This window comes from Corvus cornix, chromosome 4A (assembly GCF_000738735.6).
Source record: "Corvus cornix cornix isolate S_Up_H32 chromosome 4A, ASM73873v5, whole genome shotgun sequence".
NCBI lineage: Eukaryota > Metazoa > Chordata > Aves > Passeriformes > Corvidae > Corvus > Corvus cornix.
Window position 1 is genome coordinate 7142683 of NC_047058.1, and position 14319 is coordinate 7157001.

General features: G+C 38.3%; 1 protein-coding gene across 3 annotated transcripts in view; it reads right to left on the reverse strand.

The window, feature by feature from the left end:
* Positions 1-14319, reverse strand: part of KLHL4 (kelch like family member 4) — a 76705-nt gene that overhangs the window by 22212 nt on the left and 40174 nt on the right. The window contains exon 1 of one of the 3 annotated variants that reach the window (XM_019287802.3): positions 1540-1580. The exons of the other annotated variants lie outside the window; for them this stretch is intronic. Coding sequence (XP_019143347.1) covers positions 1540-1565 — 26 coding nt within the window. The 5' untranslated portion in view covers positions 1566-1580. Of the gene's footprint in view, positions 1-1539; positions 1581-14319 lie in introns of those variants that run through there. 3 annotated transcript variants of the gene reach the window in all.

Below are 14319 nucleotides of genomic sequence, written 5' to 3' on the forward strand. Positions count from 1 at the left end.
CTGCAGAGCCCCTGAGCACTCTGTGCTTTCAGCTGTGGCCACATCGTGATTCGTGGTACAAAGATGAGTCAATCCAAACACTCTCCTCAGTAAGATATTTTCCTTTGGAAATCGTATTTTTTATTCCTTTTTTTTTTAACAGAAAAAGCTAATTACAAAATTATTTTCCAGACTCTGCAGATCAGTGTGTGAACTCCCTTGGCTGTTGATCTTTTTCTACTTTTTCTACTGTTGAGAGCTTAATGCATTCCTCTGTTGGCATCTTGTGTCTACAGAAGGGTTTTATGCTCACTGTTTGTTTTATGCAGATAATTAAGGAATTGAATAATCTTATGTACTTAGAAAGGAGTTTCTAATGATTCTCTTCCTGGTACAGACTCATCTGAACATGAAACTTTGCTATAAACACTCTAACGCATCACTTGTGAACACTTATTTCTGTAGCAATATCTAATCAACCTGGAGAGAACACTGCCTGTATTCCCTGTTTTATTTAAGAGATATATGTCCGTATTCAGAGAAGAAGTGAGTGTCTCAGACAAATCATTTCAATTAAAGCCAGTTTAAATCACCATTCAAGAACATTATCCTCTAGGAGAATTAACTCTGTATTCATTTACATTATGCAATAGTAACTGAGTGAAACCTTTCAGGTAAAATGATAGGAGCATCTATGTTATCATCTTAAAATTATCCTTTGTTCTGACAATGCCACGTGGTCACTGCAATGCCTGATTTCCAAACTCACTTTTGTATTGCATGATTGTGTTGGAGGGAAATTAAAAGTCATGAAGGAGAAACTCCGGGAGGCTGAGTACTTGCTCAGCTTCCTGGTAGCAAGTGTAAATCTTTCCAAAAAACAGAAAATTGTGTGTCCAGAAGGCATGATATAGCACGATTTCCAGCTGTCAGAATGTACAAAATGAAAAATAATGGCTTAATGCTGGATCTGGGCCTGCGGCGTTTTTCCTTAGAGGACATAGAAAAGAAAATACAGGCCAATGGCAAAAAAAACCTGGTTTTCACTCCAAGGAAAACTCTTGCCAGATGAAACTAATTAACTCCATGTTTCTTCCTTCATTAAGCACTTTTCAGAAAGACTCCTGATGGGAGAGGTTGAGTGGAAGAAGACCTGCTTTGTGCTATCCCTTTTGACTGTTGTTGGGAAAAGTGGAGCAAGGAGGCACAAAGGGAGATACAAGTAGAAGAAAATTCCAAATGTGAAGTGGTTGTGCCTCCAGTGAGCAGAGCTTTGCAAAGGCAGAGAGTAACAGTCTCAATGGCAATTAGGCCTGCCCCTACCAACCTGAGCCTTGCAGATAATCAGATATGGATCCTGCTGGGAGATTTCTTATCCTGATTTGTTAAACCTCAAATGGCTACCATAATACCTTGACACATGCTTCTCACTTCCTTTTTGTTTTTCATCAAAGGCAAAGGGACTCTCTTCTTGGCTTCTCACAACCACTTCATTTTTTACATCTTTTTCTTTTCTACTTTTGTCTGTTTAAATCCCAAATAACAAATAACAAGACTTACCATATTTTCCCATTCAAGTGAGACATGATCCCCTGTTTGAAGGCACCGCTTCAAATTTCATTTTGCTGTGTGAGACACCCCCAGTCTCATAAAAATCTCCAGGCTTCTTCCAAAATATCTCCTGACCTGATTCAGCTGATCTGCTGGATACCTCATTCAAGGCTAAACTCTACTGTAATGGGGGGAAAAAAGTGTGATTTTTAACCTATTTGGCCAGAGTGCCCTGTCAGAATTACAGATTTGTTAGAAATGAGAGAGAGAGAGGGGATGTGTATAAAAGTCTGGGCAGCCACACAGGTAGAAAGCACAGATGAGAGGTAGACTGAAGTTTTCTATTCTGTTTGAAGGTTTTCTGAGCCATATAAATTTTTCTGTGATCAATTCTCTCCTCCTCTTAATTTGTGCGATTACACCCTGAGAGAGTTTCCCTGTTTCCCTGTTTGCCAAATATTTCTATGTGTTCATAGGTACAGATATCCTGATACCAAAGTGCTCTCCAGCCAGTTGTTATCTTCTGAGCTTCTGTGACAGAAAACATAACTCAAACCTAGGTCTGGAAAGGAATTTGAACAACTTAACCTACTGTATTCATTTCTGGCTCAATCGAGAGCATTTTCTCTCGGTCAGTACAATCAAACCAGCATGCAGTGAATGCCCTTCTATATTTACTGGAAGGGATTTTTATTGTTATAAATTATGTAGACTTTTGTGCTTTAGCTCCTGTTCTTACCTTTGGTCACTGACTTTCACATTTTAATACCTGAGAAATATTTTAGCATTTATCATGATGTACATCGTTGCTAATGTCAGAAATTAACACCCACTGAACATCTCCTGTGCTTGCACAGAGAAGAAGGGGGTTGAGACAGCACCTAACAGGAACTGCTTAGTGAGGAAACCTCTATTTGTGAGCCCACAGCACCTTTGTGAGACAGAGAACTGCCTTTACAGCCTTTACAGACAGAACATTAGCTCTGCTTTTATTTGACAGTGTATTTAACACCATTTCTGACAGCATGGCTTAATAAACCTGTTCTCTTGATGCCATTACTGACTTGGCATTTATCTGGACAGATAACAGAGACAACTTGCTCCAACAAGCCAAGGTCACTGGAATTGAATAGGAATAAAAACATGAAATCTAAACAAATGTAGCACATTAAATCAAAGGAAAAAATTTAAAAAAGGCTAAAAGTGTGTAACTGATAGGAATTGTGGAAAATATTGCTTGTATTATTATTATTATGACAGGTTTTTTTCCTGGAGTGCCAGTAGTAATCACCAGGCTGGAGAGAAGCAAATCTGCATTGTAATATGATTATACAAAAAAGAACACAGCAATTTTATTGCATTTATTCAATAAAATATATATTACAACTGTTATAAATAATATAAATTAATATATAAATAAATATATATAACAACTGAGGTTGTTATATAACCATAACTAAATGAAGCATGTGATAATATGCTATCATATCTAATCTTGAGAGAAGAAACCAATCTTTCCTTGGATGGGTTTTCTGCCTTGTGGAGAAGGAATTGATTATTTAGGCTCCTTGCAATCTGTGTTGTTTCAGTGAAAATGCTCTACAAGATCAGCCTGAGACTCTTCACCAGGTTGTGAAATCTCCATCCTGAGAGATTTCCAGGACCTGACCGAGTAAAGCCCAGAGCAATCTGGGCTGATCTCACAGCTGATGCTGCTTTGAGCAGAAACTGGGCTGGAGACCTCCTGAGATCCTTTCCAACCCAAACTTTCCTGGGATCTTACAGTCCTGTGACTTCCAGTAACTCAAAAACTAGAAAGAGGTAATAATATATTTAATAAGGATTTCAAATAAAAGGTGAAAAGTCTTTAATTAGATTAACATAAACACTAATCTGTACCCATCTCAATGTTTTAAGGGTGGCCTTAAAGCATTGATGCTCTTCTTTCTGGAAATTGTTATGTTTTAATTTCTCTTTTGGGAATTTTCTGACAGTTTTGCCCTGTGGCTGTAGAAAACTGCTAATAGTTGTTTAATCTTTGTGCAATATCATAATATTTCTTTTACTGTGTTCCCACTGACCTTGTTTTCCCCAGCAAAATCAAATCAGAGCAAATCAAATGTTTTAGGGCCAGTTCAGCCTTTCCTGCCACCTTTTGCCACTGTCTGCTGAGCACCTCTTTATTGAATAAAATTGATGCTCCCTCCAAATTCAATGTGAAATTCAATATTAAATTTAGCAGGCAAAGCTGTGACCATATTTATGTTACTTTGGGTCAGGCCCCTTTTTTGCTGGGGTTTTACCTTTCTAACTTGCCAGGAGTGCGCAGACGAGTTTTATGTATTGCAAGTCTTGCCAAAAAATCTACATTAGAGATTGGTCTTCCATTTGAGAGAGTATTTGTGGTACAGGAAAACTGGAATGATCTCACCAACAGCTCATAGAATAAAAAAAGTAACAGATAAGAAAGTTACAAGCCTAGAAATTAGAAATTTCACATTTCAACTATGCTATTCTCCAAAATTATTTTAAAATAAGCTTAACATTGAAAGCTATTTATTGGAAAAGGTAATAGATTTACAAACTGCCATAGCAGTAGCCAGTAAAAGTGAAATAAAAGCCTTTTAATTAATGGCTTGACACAAGGGGAAGAACAAAGGGGTTTTTAGGAACTGTAGAGATTCAAAACAACTTGTAAAAACTGAAAGATAGTGTATCAATCTGATGCATTGCTTAAATGTATAGGGAAACTATTTCAGATTCCAGATGCAGAATGTAAGCTCAGCATTGTGCAGGTAAACCCAGCACAGCTCTCCTGCTCCACTGAACAGACCAAATTGTCCTTCCAGCCCTGACTTTGTTAATTTATTAATTGCATTAAGGTCAGGTTTGGATTCACTGTAACAAGGGAAAAAGCATAAGGAAACTTTAAACAGCTGAGGAGTAATTGAGCTCCATTTGAATGAGGAAGTGAGAGGCACATTTGAGCTCTCCTGCTTTGTGGCATCCCATGGCACCATCCTCCCAGCAAGTTTATCAGCATTTTGTACCACCAAACCACTCTACATCTCTTTTGTAGGAGAAATTGGGATCCTTTAAGTGAATGAAACAAATAAAGACAAAAGAAATTAGTCCTGACTCCGAGCCTTGTCCTTTCTGTGCTTATCTCACCAGTTCATTGTGTTCTGGTTGAACAGCCTGGCTCCTGCAGCATCACCAGGCTGGAACTTCCCAGGAAGTTGTCTTGCTCTGCTCCTAAATCCAGTGTGACAGGCTGCACCAGGAGGCTGCACTGCTGGGGGATTTTACTAGGTCAGGCATCTCAGACAGAAAGATCAAGAGTCCGTCCTAAGCCTCTGCACCAGCACACAGAACAGGGTGAGGGTAAGGAATGGCACAGGAAGGAATTTCTGCCTTTAGGTGTAATTTTTCATAAACTGAATGATGAGCTGGAGAGAATCTTCTGTGAGAGACCTTTGTGAGACAGTAATGAGAGTCATGACCCAGAACCAGCATTTTCATCTTTAAATGATCAATATATATCAGTTAGAAACATAACAGAGCCCCCCAGCTTTTGTTCAGGGTGTATATTTATTCACTGCCCTGCTCCAAAGGGTGGCCAGAAACGGTGTCAGAGCTGGCCTCTCTCCTTTGCCTTTTCACTGAGTACATGACAAAGGCAAAGCTCCTGCTCTACAAAGATGAGTGTCTAAAACACGAACCCAAATGGATCAAAACTGGAGGCAGTGTTTAAGCAAATATTCTCAGCCTGGAATCCGAGCTTTTGATCTGCTGGTCGCGGCAGAGTGGGAAAGAACCGAAGACATGGAACATGACTAAGATAAAATTACTGAGGTATTTTTGTCTGCATGTGTGTGTATGTGCATCTCTATTCCTTCACATTCTGCAGCATTCTGAAAAGGTCTGACATGGAGACAGAGCTTTCCTGAGCATCTGTGCTAAATGAGCACTGTAAAAGAGGTTTCCCTAGCAACGCAAACCATATGTAATAGCTTAAAATAGCTTTTCTCCAACTCCTAGGATTTCTTAGTCGTTTGCTCACAATTTCCATTTAAATCAAGGTATATTTGCCCAGTTCAAAAAGGTTCTTCATTTTCTCAACTTCTGTTAAAATGAACAGGGTTTGAAAATGCTCATTTCTTGCCAGAGTGCCTCCCTTCCTCTTGACTTGTAACTTATCAGGCAAACTGAAGCATGGCAAAGGGTGACAGTGGCTGTCCACTTTCTCAAAAGTATTGCCTTTGTTTGCTGCTCAGAACATTTTATTGGAAGTATATTGGTCTCTACTTATTTTAACAGGAAAGTTCTAGCAGACTTTGATTTCTGTGATGTCAGGATAACGAGAAGATAAACTGTGCTATAAAACTATATAAACTATATAAAACTATAAAATATAACGAATCAATCATAGTGTACATGAATTCCACTCTGCATTGGAGTAGCTGTTTGCAGGCAAATCTGGATATTTGAAAACCCTGCTCAGTTCCTGTTGTGTCCCCAGGAAAATGCTCTTTTGCATGAGTGAACAGTGATAGCAAGAGGCTGAGTGATTGCTCTGAGGTAATTATTAGAAGCAGGCAACAAATCTGAGACATAACCCATATATTGGTTTCCAGATCCTAGTCATATAGGTAAAAATCTGATTAAATCCAGTGTTAATATCCAGGTAAGAAATCTAGATTCTTTTCCCAAGGTTTTCAAAATATATACAGCAAAACTGAAGGAAGGACCACATATCAGCTATTGCTTTCTTTTCCACTAATTATGTCTGTTGGGCCTAAATGGGTTGTCGTTGAGAATGTGATGAGGCAAACTTTTTATCCTCTAAAACAGCATGGGACGTCAGTGCCTATTTCCAGACAAAACATTTTTAAACTGTAGTAATTTAGATGCTATAGCATATATTTAAACCTCAAATGAAAGTAGGATGCTCCTTTAAAAACTTTTAGTTATCCTCTTGTTCCCTTTGAGCAGCAGGCAGGTTTTAGTGAAATATCCTCACTCGTCACATAGGATAGAAACGATTACTACAATGAAATCAAAGATGTTTTAAGCTAAGAATTATTGGATGGGCAGAATTTTTTTAAAGAGCCAGGCTCTCTGGTCTTGTTCTATCTATTTTAATTTGCTTTGAATTGAGTTTTGACTGTTAAGCATTTGCTTGAAAAAGGAGGGAAGGAGGTGGCCTGGGAGCAGATTTGCTGTCACAGCAGGCAGGGAAGTTCCAGTGCTGGTGGATCTGCTGACAGAGTCACTGAGGTGGAGTTTGATGTCACAGAGGAAAATATTTGGTCATAACTTTGTTTTAGAGATTATTTTCTTTAAGTTTATATCCTATACTTATCTTCAGCTCTTTCTGTGAATCCCAACAGCATTTCAGCTTCATTTTTTAGTTCTTTTATGCTGCACACCACCGGGTACACCACAAGTAAGCCACAGTCTTATCTATTTGCCTGATATAGTCATTCTCTAAGTACATTAGAGAATTATTCTATTCTAGCAGAATGAAAGGAGCTAAACCAAACTGGTCTGGTTTAGCTGGGCTAATTTAGCTGTTTGATTATAGCAAAAAATCCCTTTATTTTTTAAATTTGAAGGATTTTATAATGTTCCTCATTACAGTATTCCAAAGTAAACAATTCAGCCACAAACCATGGGTGAAAATAAATAGTTTCTTAATTTTAGGATGCTGTCTGGCTATAACTTTCAAGCCAAGCAATACCTTCTCCTCCTTTTCCCAGAATGTTTCCCCGACCATCCAATTCCTTGTTGATGTTTCAGTTGCATATGCCCAGTGTGTCTGCAAAAACTGCTCTGCATCGGACACATGTGTTTAATCATCTCCTTAACTTTTTCTGGAGACATTGAGAAGTGATTTTAAGAACTGTAATAACTCTTTAAAAAGTCATTTAACAGCTGTCTTTGCTGAGAGCAAGCTCTATGGAGTGAAAATGAGAAGATAATTGAATCATAAAAAAATTGTTTTGAAATGACTGCAATTGTCCTAGATTCTTAAATTACTATTAAATGGTATTTTTTTCCCTTGCCTGTAATAATTCATCTTTGAAAGCTAAGCATGTTAGATGTAGGCCTGTAAAATATTGTGTGTTTTCTAGTAAGTCAGATTATTTCTCATTATAGACTTCTTGGTGGGTAGACGGGGTTAGACTTGATGACATCCAGAGGCCCTTTTCAGCTAAATAATAATTTCAGCTAAATAAATAGAATCATTTTCCTATGATTCTATTTATCTAGCTATGAAAAAAAATGTTTTAAATAAATATCCAGTCCTTCCACAGGGTGAATATAAAATTAATTTCAAAATACAATTTTACTCATTCCTTTCATCTTTAATAACTTTTTCAACCCACTTTAATACCCCATTTTTTTTGCTTTTTCAAGTTCCTCCGAAGATGTCATAATAGAAGGTGGGAGTAGGAATACATCCCAAGGATGCCTTTGAGACATTTTGATTCTAATTTCTGTACCAAGAGCTCTTGTATGAGGTCACAGCATTTGTTTAGTCAGAATTAATTCATTGGTCACTGTTCAGTGCATTTGCACTTGGCCTCAAAACGCCTGTTCCTCTTGGTGAATTATCAACTGCTGGGAAAAAGGGGATTTTCCTCTTAGATTTCAATCCTGCATCAGATACCATTTATGATAACTTCATAGATTTTCCACACTTAGCAAACATTAGATATCAAATTTCCTTGGTTGCCCCCACCTACCATATTTCAACCAGTTGTGAGTGAATTTCTGTAAAATGCTGTCAAAATTCAGCTTTGTATCACTCAGGATCTCCCGTGCCACACGTGCCTTTGTTCAGCTCCTGAGTACAACCAGAGGAATCCCTGGTGCTTGCAGGGGCAGCACCCAGTGATGTTCACCCACCCCCTGTGCCTGGGATGTCACCCTCACCCTGTTCCAAATGGTGCTTCCACCTCATCAGAGGCTGCTCCAGCTGCACTTCTGAGTCCTTTCAGATCAGCTACAGCATCTTAACCAATCCAGTTTCAAATTCATATTTTCACCTTTAGCTAAAGATCATTGTTAGAAGACAATCAGTTTTTGCTTGTCCCTGAGGTGACAATGAAGCATTTTGGTTGTCCATTGCAGGTTCGCAGTAAATCATCTTTCTTAAAACATTCTGCTGGAATTTATATGAAATTGTTCTGAATAGTAAAGAAACTGCAAAATTCCCCACAAGACACAAACATAATTTCTTTTCCTTGTTGTTCCTTCTTGCCAAATTATACAGTTTAAAATTCATATAATTATTATTTCTAAGCACTTAGAAATAAAACTTAACAGTCAGCAAGAGTTTGAAAGAATAACATGTCAAAGTAAACTGAAGTGCCTCATTAACAGGTTTTACCAGACATTATGGAGAACAGAAAAAAAGTAGTTGTCATTTATATCTTGAACATGAGAATATTAATTTTCAGCATCTCTTATCAGATAGTGCTAAGTTCAACCTCAAGGTCTGTCTGGAGTAACCCATTTTGGAACAAGTGTGAAGCTGGTTTGAAATCGTGCTGTTAAAGTGTTTATCAATGGTTCACTGACAAATAGGAAGGTAAATCAAACTGGGTTCCTAAGGAAGTTCCTTTATAACTTCTCAAATTTTCTAAATCACTTGAAGGGAGGAAGAAATAAAGAGAAATCTTTGATATTGTATGTTAAAATTGGAGGTCGTGCCAAGCTGAGAAGAGTTGCAAGTATGGTGGGGTATTGGATCAGAACTGAATATTAAATCAGTAAATCAGGGCTATCAAATAACAACAGAACTGAATATTAGCCAATTGGAGACAGTATCTGATAAACACAAGATGGAATTTATTTGTGCAAAGTACTGGTTTTAGGAACAAATAACTGCAAAAATGTACAGATGGCTTGGGAACAGCTCTCTGGTACAGAGGCAGGAGTTTCACATGAATCACAAGCCAGGCATGAGCAACAGCACCATGCTGTTGATAAAAGAAAAACAACCACTGAGGATATTCAAAGAGATTTGAGCCAGGATGACACAGAGGTAATCCAGCTCTCCACTAGAGCTGCCAGACCCCAACAGGAACACATCCAGCTCTGCCCACAGAGCTGCAAGTCCAGACAGACCTGCTGCAGACAGGCAGGAGAGCAATGAAATATCAAAGCTGTCAGAAATGGGAATTCTGAGACAAGACTTCAAGAATTGCAGCTCTTTAGACTTACAGCAATTTTCTAACATAAACAAAGGGTGTAAAGAAGAAAAGTGGTGCAATAAGAAGAATAAGGGGAACAATATCCTACCTATACCCAAGGGGGAAAGACCAAGGCATTAATGAGCCTAAATTGTACTGTAGACAAGCAAGGAAGCACCAAAATGTAGCTGGTCCAACTTTGTCACAGAAGGATTGAAATTCTGCCTGGCTACATGCTTCTAAAATACTTATTTTCTAAAGTTTTTTTAAAACTTTTTTCAAAATGCTGGAGGTTCAGTGAAAATAAAATTGGAGTAGTTCTGTTTTAAAAATACAGGTTGCTGTGATGTGAGATTAGGAATCATCATTTCTAAACATTTACCTTGGGCATCAGAGATGGTTCATGGAACTGAATTCTTACCCACAACAGGGAAAGAGTGTAGTGATGTACCCTGTGAATGCAGCCCTTTATCACCTTCTCTGCACAGGGCACATCACAGACCTCCCATTTACTGCTGCTTGGGGTCCATTATCAGTCATTCCTGTGATTCACTGTTAATCTGGATACCCAGAACTTCACTCTCCGTGCCAAAAGCCCTCTCAGTCTGGTTTGACCAGTGGTTTCACGGAATAAGTCTTATGTTCCATTTTCACCAGGAAAATTATCAGATATTTTCTTCTTCTATATTTCACACTGGAATGTGAGCCAAGACTGTCATCTGCTACTGGAGTTACAAGCAGAACTCGAGGGAAAACCCTCACATAGGAGACAACATCTGAAATAGTCATGCACACGTGCGTGTGTTTGTATGTATGTCAGAGACAGTGAAGAAAATAGTCTGATAGTTATTTCCATATGTCTGACAAAACCAAAAAAATGCGAGTTCTCAAGTCTTAAGATGAACTATCAAAATAGCTGTACATCAAAAATAGCCACCCCAGAAAAGGACTGCCTTTGGGAGGATACTCCTCCCAAGTATCTCTTTCCATGTGCATCAGTACTGACTGCTTGGATTACGACATCAAAAGGTTCTATTAAAATTAATTAGAAATATATTTTGTCTCATGTGGGAAATTAGAAAACATTTGTCATTAGTAAGTCTAGACTTTGTCCCAAACTGGAGTTTGTCAGCAATTTTTTGCAGCCACATAATTAGAAAAAAAAATGCATAAGGGAAAAGTGATGAATGGATGCTACATTTACTATTGAAAACTAACTGCCTTTGGGCAACTAGGAAACACTTCAGCAGCACTCGTGGTCTGCAGTAGCACACTTGTGGAATCAGAAACCTGGCAGGCATGCAGGGATGGATGTGGTAATGTGGCATAATGTTAATAAATGCTGGGCATGGTGCTCTCGTGGAGAAGTCAATGTCTGTGAGTTCAGAACTTATTAAGGGAAGTAATTGAAGTAATTTAATATCACAATTCTTCTTTTTAGGAGTCTTCAGTGCTTTGTCAGTCTGTGTGCACACCTGTGTTGATGCACACAAGAGCAAAGTTTCTGTTAAAACCTAGCAATCAAATCCTGCCAGTGTGCGCTGGTGTCTCTGCACCACTGCCAGATCACTTTCTTTGAAAGAAATGGAAGTGCTTCCTGGTCCCCCTGGCAGAGGAGCCAGAACCTCACAAGATTCCAGACAGGGTAGATCAGAGATGTCCTGAACAGCTCAAGTGCTCAGCTGCCCCAGCCCTGCCTGCTGCACCAGCAGCAATCCACAGGTCATTTCCCATGGGTTCTTGCAGAGCTCACTTCAGCTCCCTCTCTAAGCCAAACCTGAAATCTCTGGAGGTGTTTGCTCTGCCTTGGCATGGCCAAATTCCAAAAGTTTAGTTCCCTGATCACCCCAGTAATACCAAAAAATGTGATATTGGGAAATACACTCTACAAACAAAAGAACTTGGTGGCTATTCAGACTTTATCTGATTTCTCTGTTTTTCACCTGTGAGGAGGTCCCAACCCTCATTCAAGGAGCAGATTGGGGAGAGCCGGATGAGGTCACTAAATATATATTGTCCACTGTTCATATTTTTTCCAAACTATAGATGTAACTTCCATAAGGATCTCATAGCAGCAGGTCAAGCATCCATCATTTTAGGTGCTTCTAGGAGGCTGTTTGACAGCTGAGCAGTTTTCCTGAGCAACTCTGGACCAGACAGTCCCCAGCTTGCTGAGAAACTTTCCTTACCCTTGTGCCAATAAACCACTTATTTATGGCCCAGAATGTATTTGTTGACCACACATTAAGTGGTAATGATTAGGACAAAACTAATGAGTTCTAGTCCCCTGAGCCTCATTTACTTTGTCACTTGTCATGGGATATAATTCAGGAGCAAGACCATGGACCAGAAAGGTTTCTTTAAATCTTGCAGTATTTAATTTGGGGACAGGAATACCAAAATGGATAGAAGAAAGCAGAAATAAGCATATTGATGATCATGTATTCCAAATAGAACTGTTGTTTGGAACTTTATTGTTTACATTTCCTCCTCAATAACCAGCCCTTATTTCATCAAACCCCAGGGTTTTCTCTGTCCATCACTGACAGCATTGGCTCCTGAGGTTTCTAGAGAAAGACAGCTCAAGTTTTTCTGAAGAAATTCAGAGTATTGGTTTTGTTTCTGAAGTTTATCATGGGAAGCATTAAACTCTAAGTAGAAACTGCTCTCACATTCTGCTCAGGGTTGAGGTATTGGCCAGATTCTCTCTCCTTTTCTACTATTTTGGATGTCCACATGACAGTCAGCAGAGTACTGCTTTAGATCCACCCAAAAATGGGACTGCTCCAGGCAGAGATAAATCCACTGGTTTAGAGACAGCTGCTTTGAATGTACGGAGCTTTTATGGTATAGAAAGCAAACTTGTCTTTGGTGTCCTCAGGTGTGGATGTGAAATGTGGCTGCAGTACCTGTACGGCTCCTTCTGTGGTGACTTTAGCAGAGTGAGGACATGGGCTCAGCGGATCCTGGAAACACCTGATTTTTATGTGTTAATTACCCACAGATTGCAATTGATTGGGACTATCTGGAACTTCTAAAGGAAAAGGAGATCTGGAAGGATTTAATCAGATGATTTCAAAGGTATAAGATGAGACATTGTTTTGAAGAAATGAAAATATATCCAGATACAGATATCTACATCCTAGATATAGGTAGATGTAGATATAGGGCTGCTTCTCCTTATTTCTTCTCAGTATTTTATTTCTACCCAGCCAATTTATGTATTAATTCATCTGTGGCCTGTGCTGGATGCTGTGGGGGAAGGGAACAGTGTTTTACTTAATGATTTCTGTTGGTACATGTTTAAGAAATTGGAGCTACGTTGTCTTTTGTGGTTAGTTTTATTTTCTTGAAATAAATTTTAATTATAGAGAAACTCATAGTCATTAATCACTTTCTAAACAATTTCTTACCAGTTCAGCTTTTTAAGATGAATGTTAAGATAGATTTTAACCTACAACATGAAACAAAGGCTTTTACTGAAGTCCTAAAAACCCCACTTATTTATATAACAACCTGTGATATATACATTCCCAAAACTATCCTGAAAGCTGCAACTTTAAACAGCTCAAGAGCAGAACTTAAATTTGAACGGATATGAGGGTACAAAACTTCAGGAGGTCTTAGCAGAAACTTTAAATATAGCTGGAGAAAATGTCACATCTTATTTTAAAAGGCAGTGGTTTATTACCTCCCAAACTGAACTGATTAGGGGTTTTTTTACCTCCTTCTTCCCATGGTGTAGAATCTTATTTTTTTGAATAGCTGTTCTTATTTCCCTTCAAATTAAATTGATTTTCCTTCTCAGGTGTGTCTAAAATCACTTTTTTTACAGGAAATTTGTACTACCATTTGAAATGTTGTACTAAGAGTATGCTGCTTCCCCATTCCAAAGCAGTGCCCTTGGAAACACACAGAACTCCCACAGTCCTTCCTCAGTGTTTTTATTCTGTAATGATTTTATCTGGTACCTGCTGACTACTGGGACTGTTTTCCAAGTGACATTTTGGGATGCAGTTTTTGCTGTTCAGTCTGCAGATGTTCCCCACAGCAGATGCACAACTTGAAAAATAATAACTGCTAAAAATATGCAAGCTGTCAGCTTGATTTTTACTGAGAGAATTATAACTTCTAGTAAGATAAATTTGTATTTAAATGCAATGTAATACATTTAAATTATTCCCAAAGACTGATGGCAATCTCATCAAATAGTGCAAATAATCATATTATAAATGTTTGATTTGAGTCCAGGGTGGGGTAAAGGTGGGGTGAAAATGCTGTATAAGCTGTTGCTGTATGAGCTAAAAATACTGACATGAGTTTTGAAAAAGAAAACATAAAAAGGCTTTATCAAATAAGGGGTATTAATATTGTATTCTCTGTTATTCCCAACTTAAAAACAGCTCTTCCTTTGTGCTTATACCTTTAAGAGCTCATAGCTATAATGTTTTTTCACCTGACCTTGCAGAAAATATTTGTCTTAGCATAATAAATAAGCTGTGAAAGTATTGGGATTTCAAAGAAACCTTTGAAAAAGCAAAGAATGATGCTTCCTTTCCACTTAGTTCAAGGTTAATTTTACTTG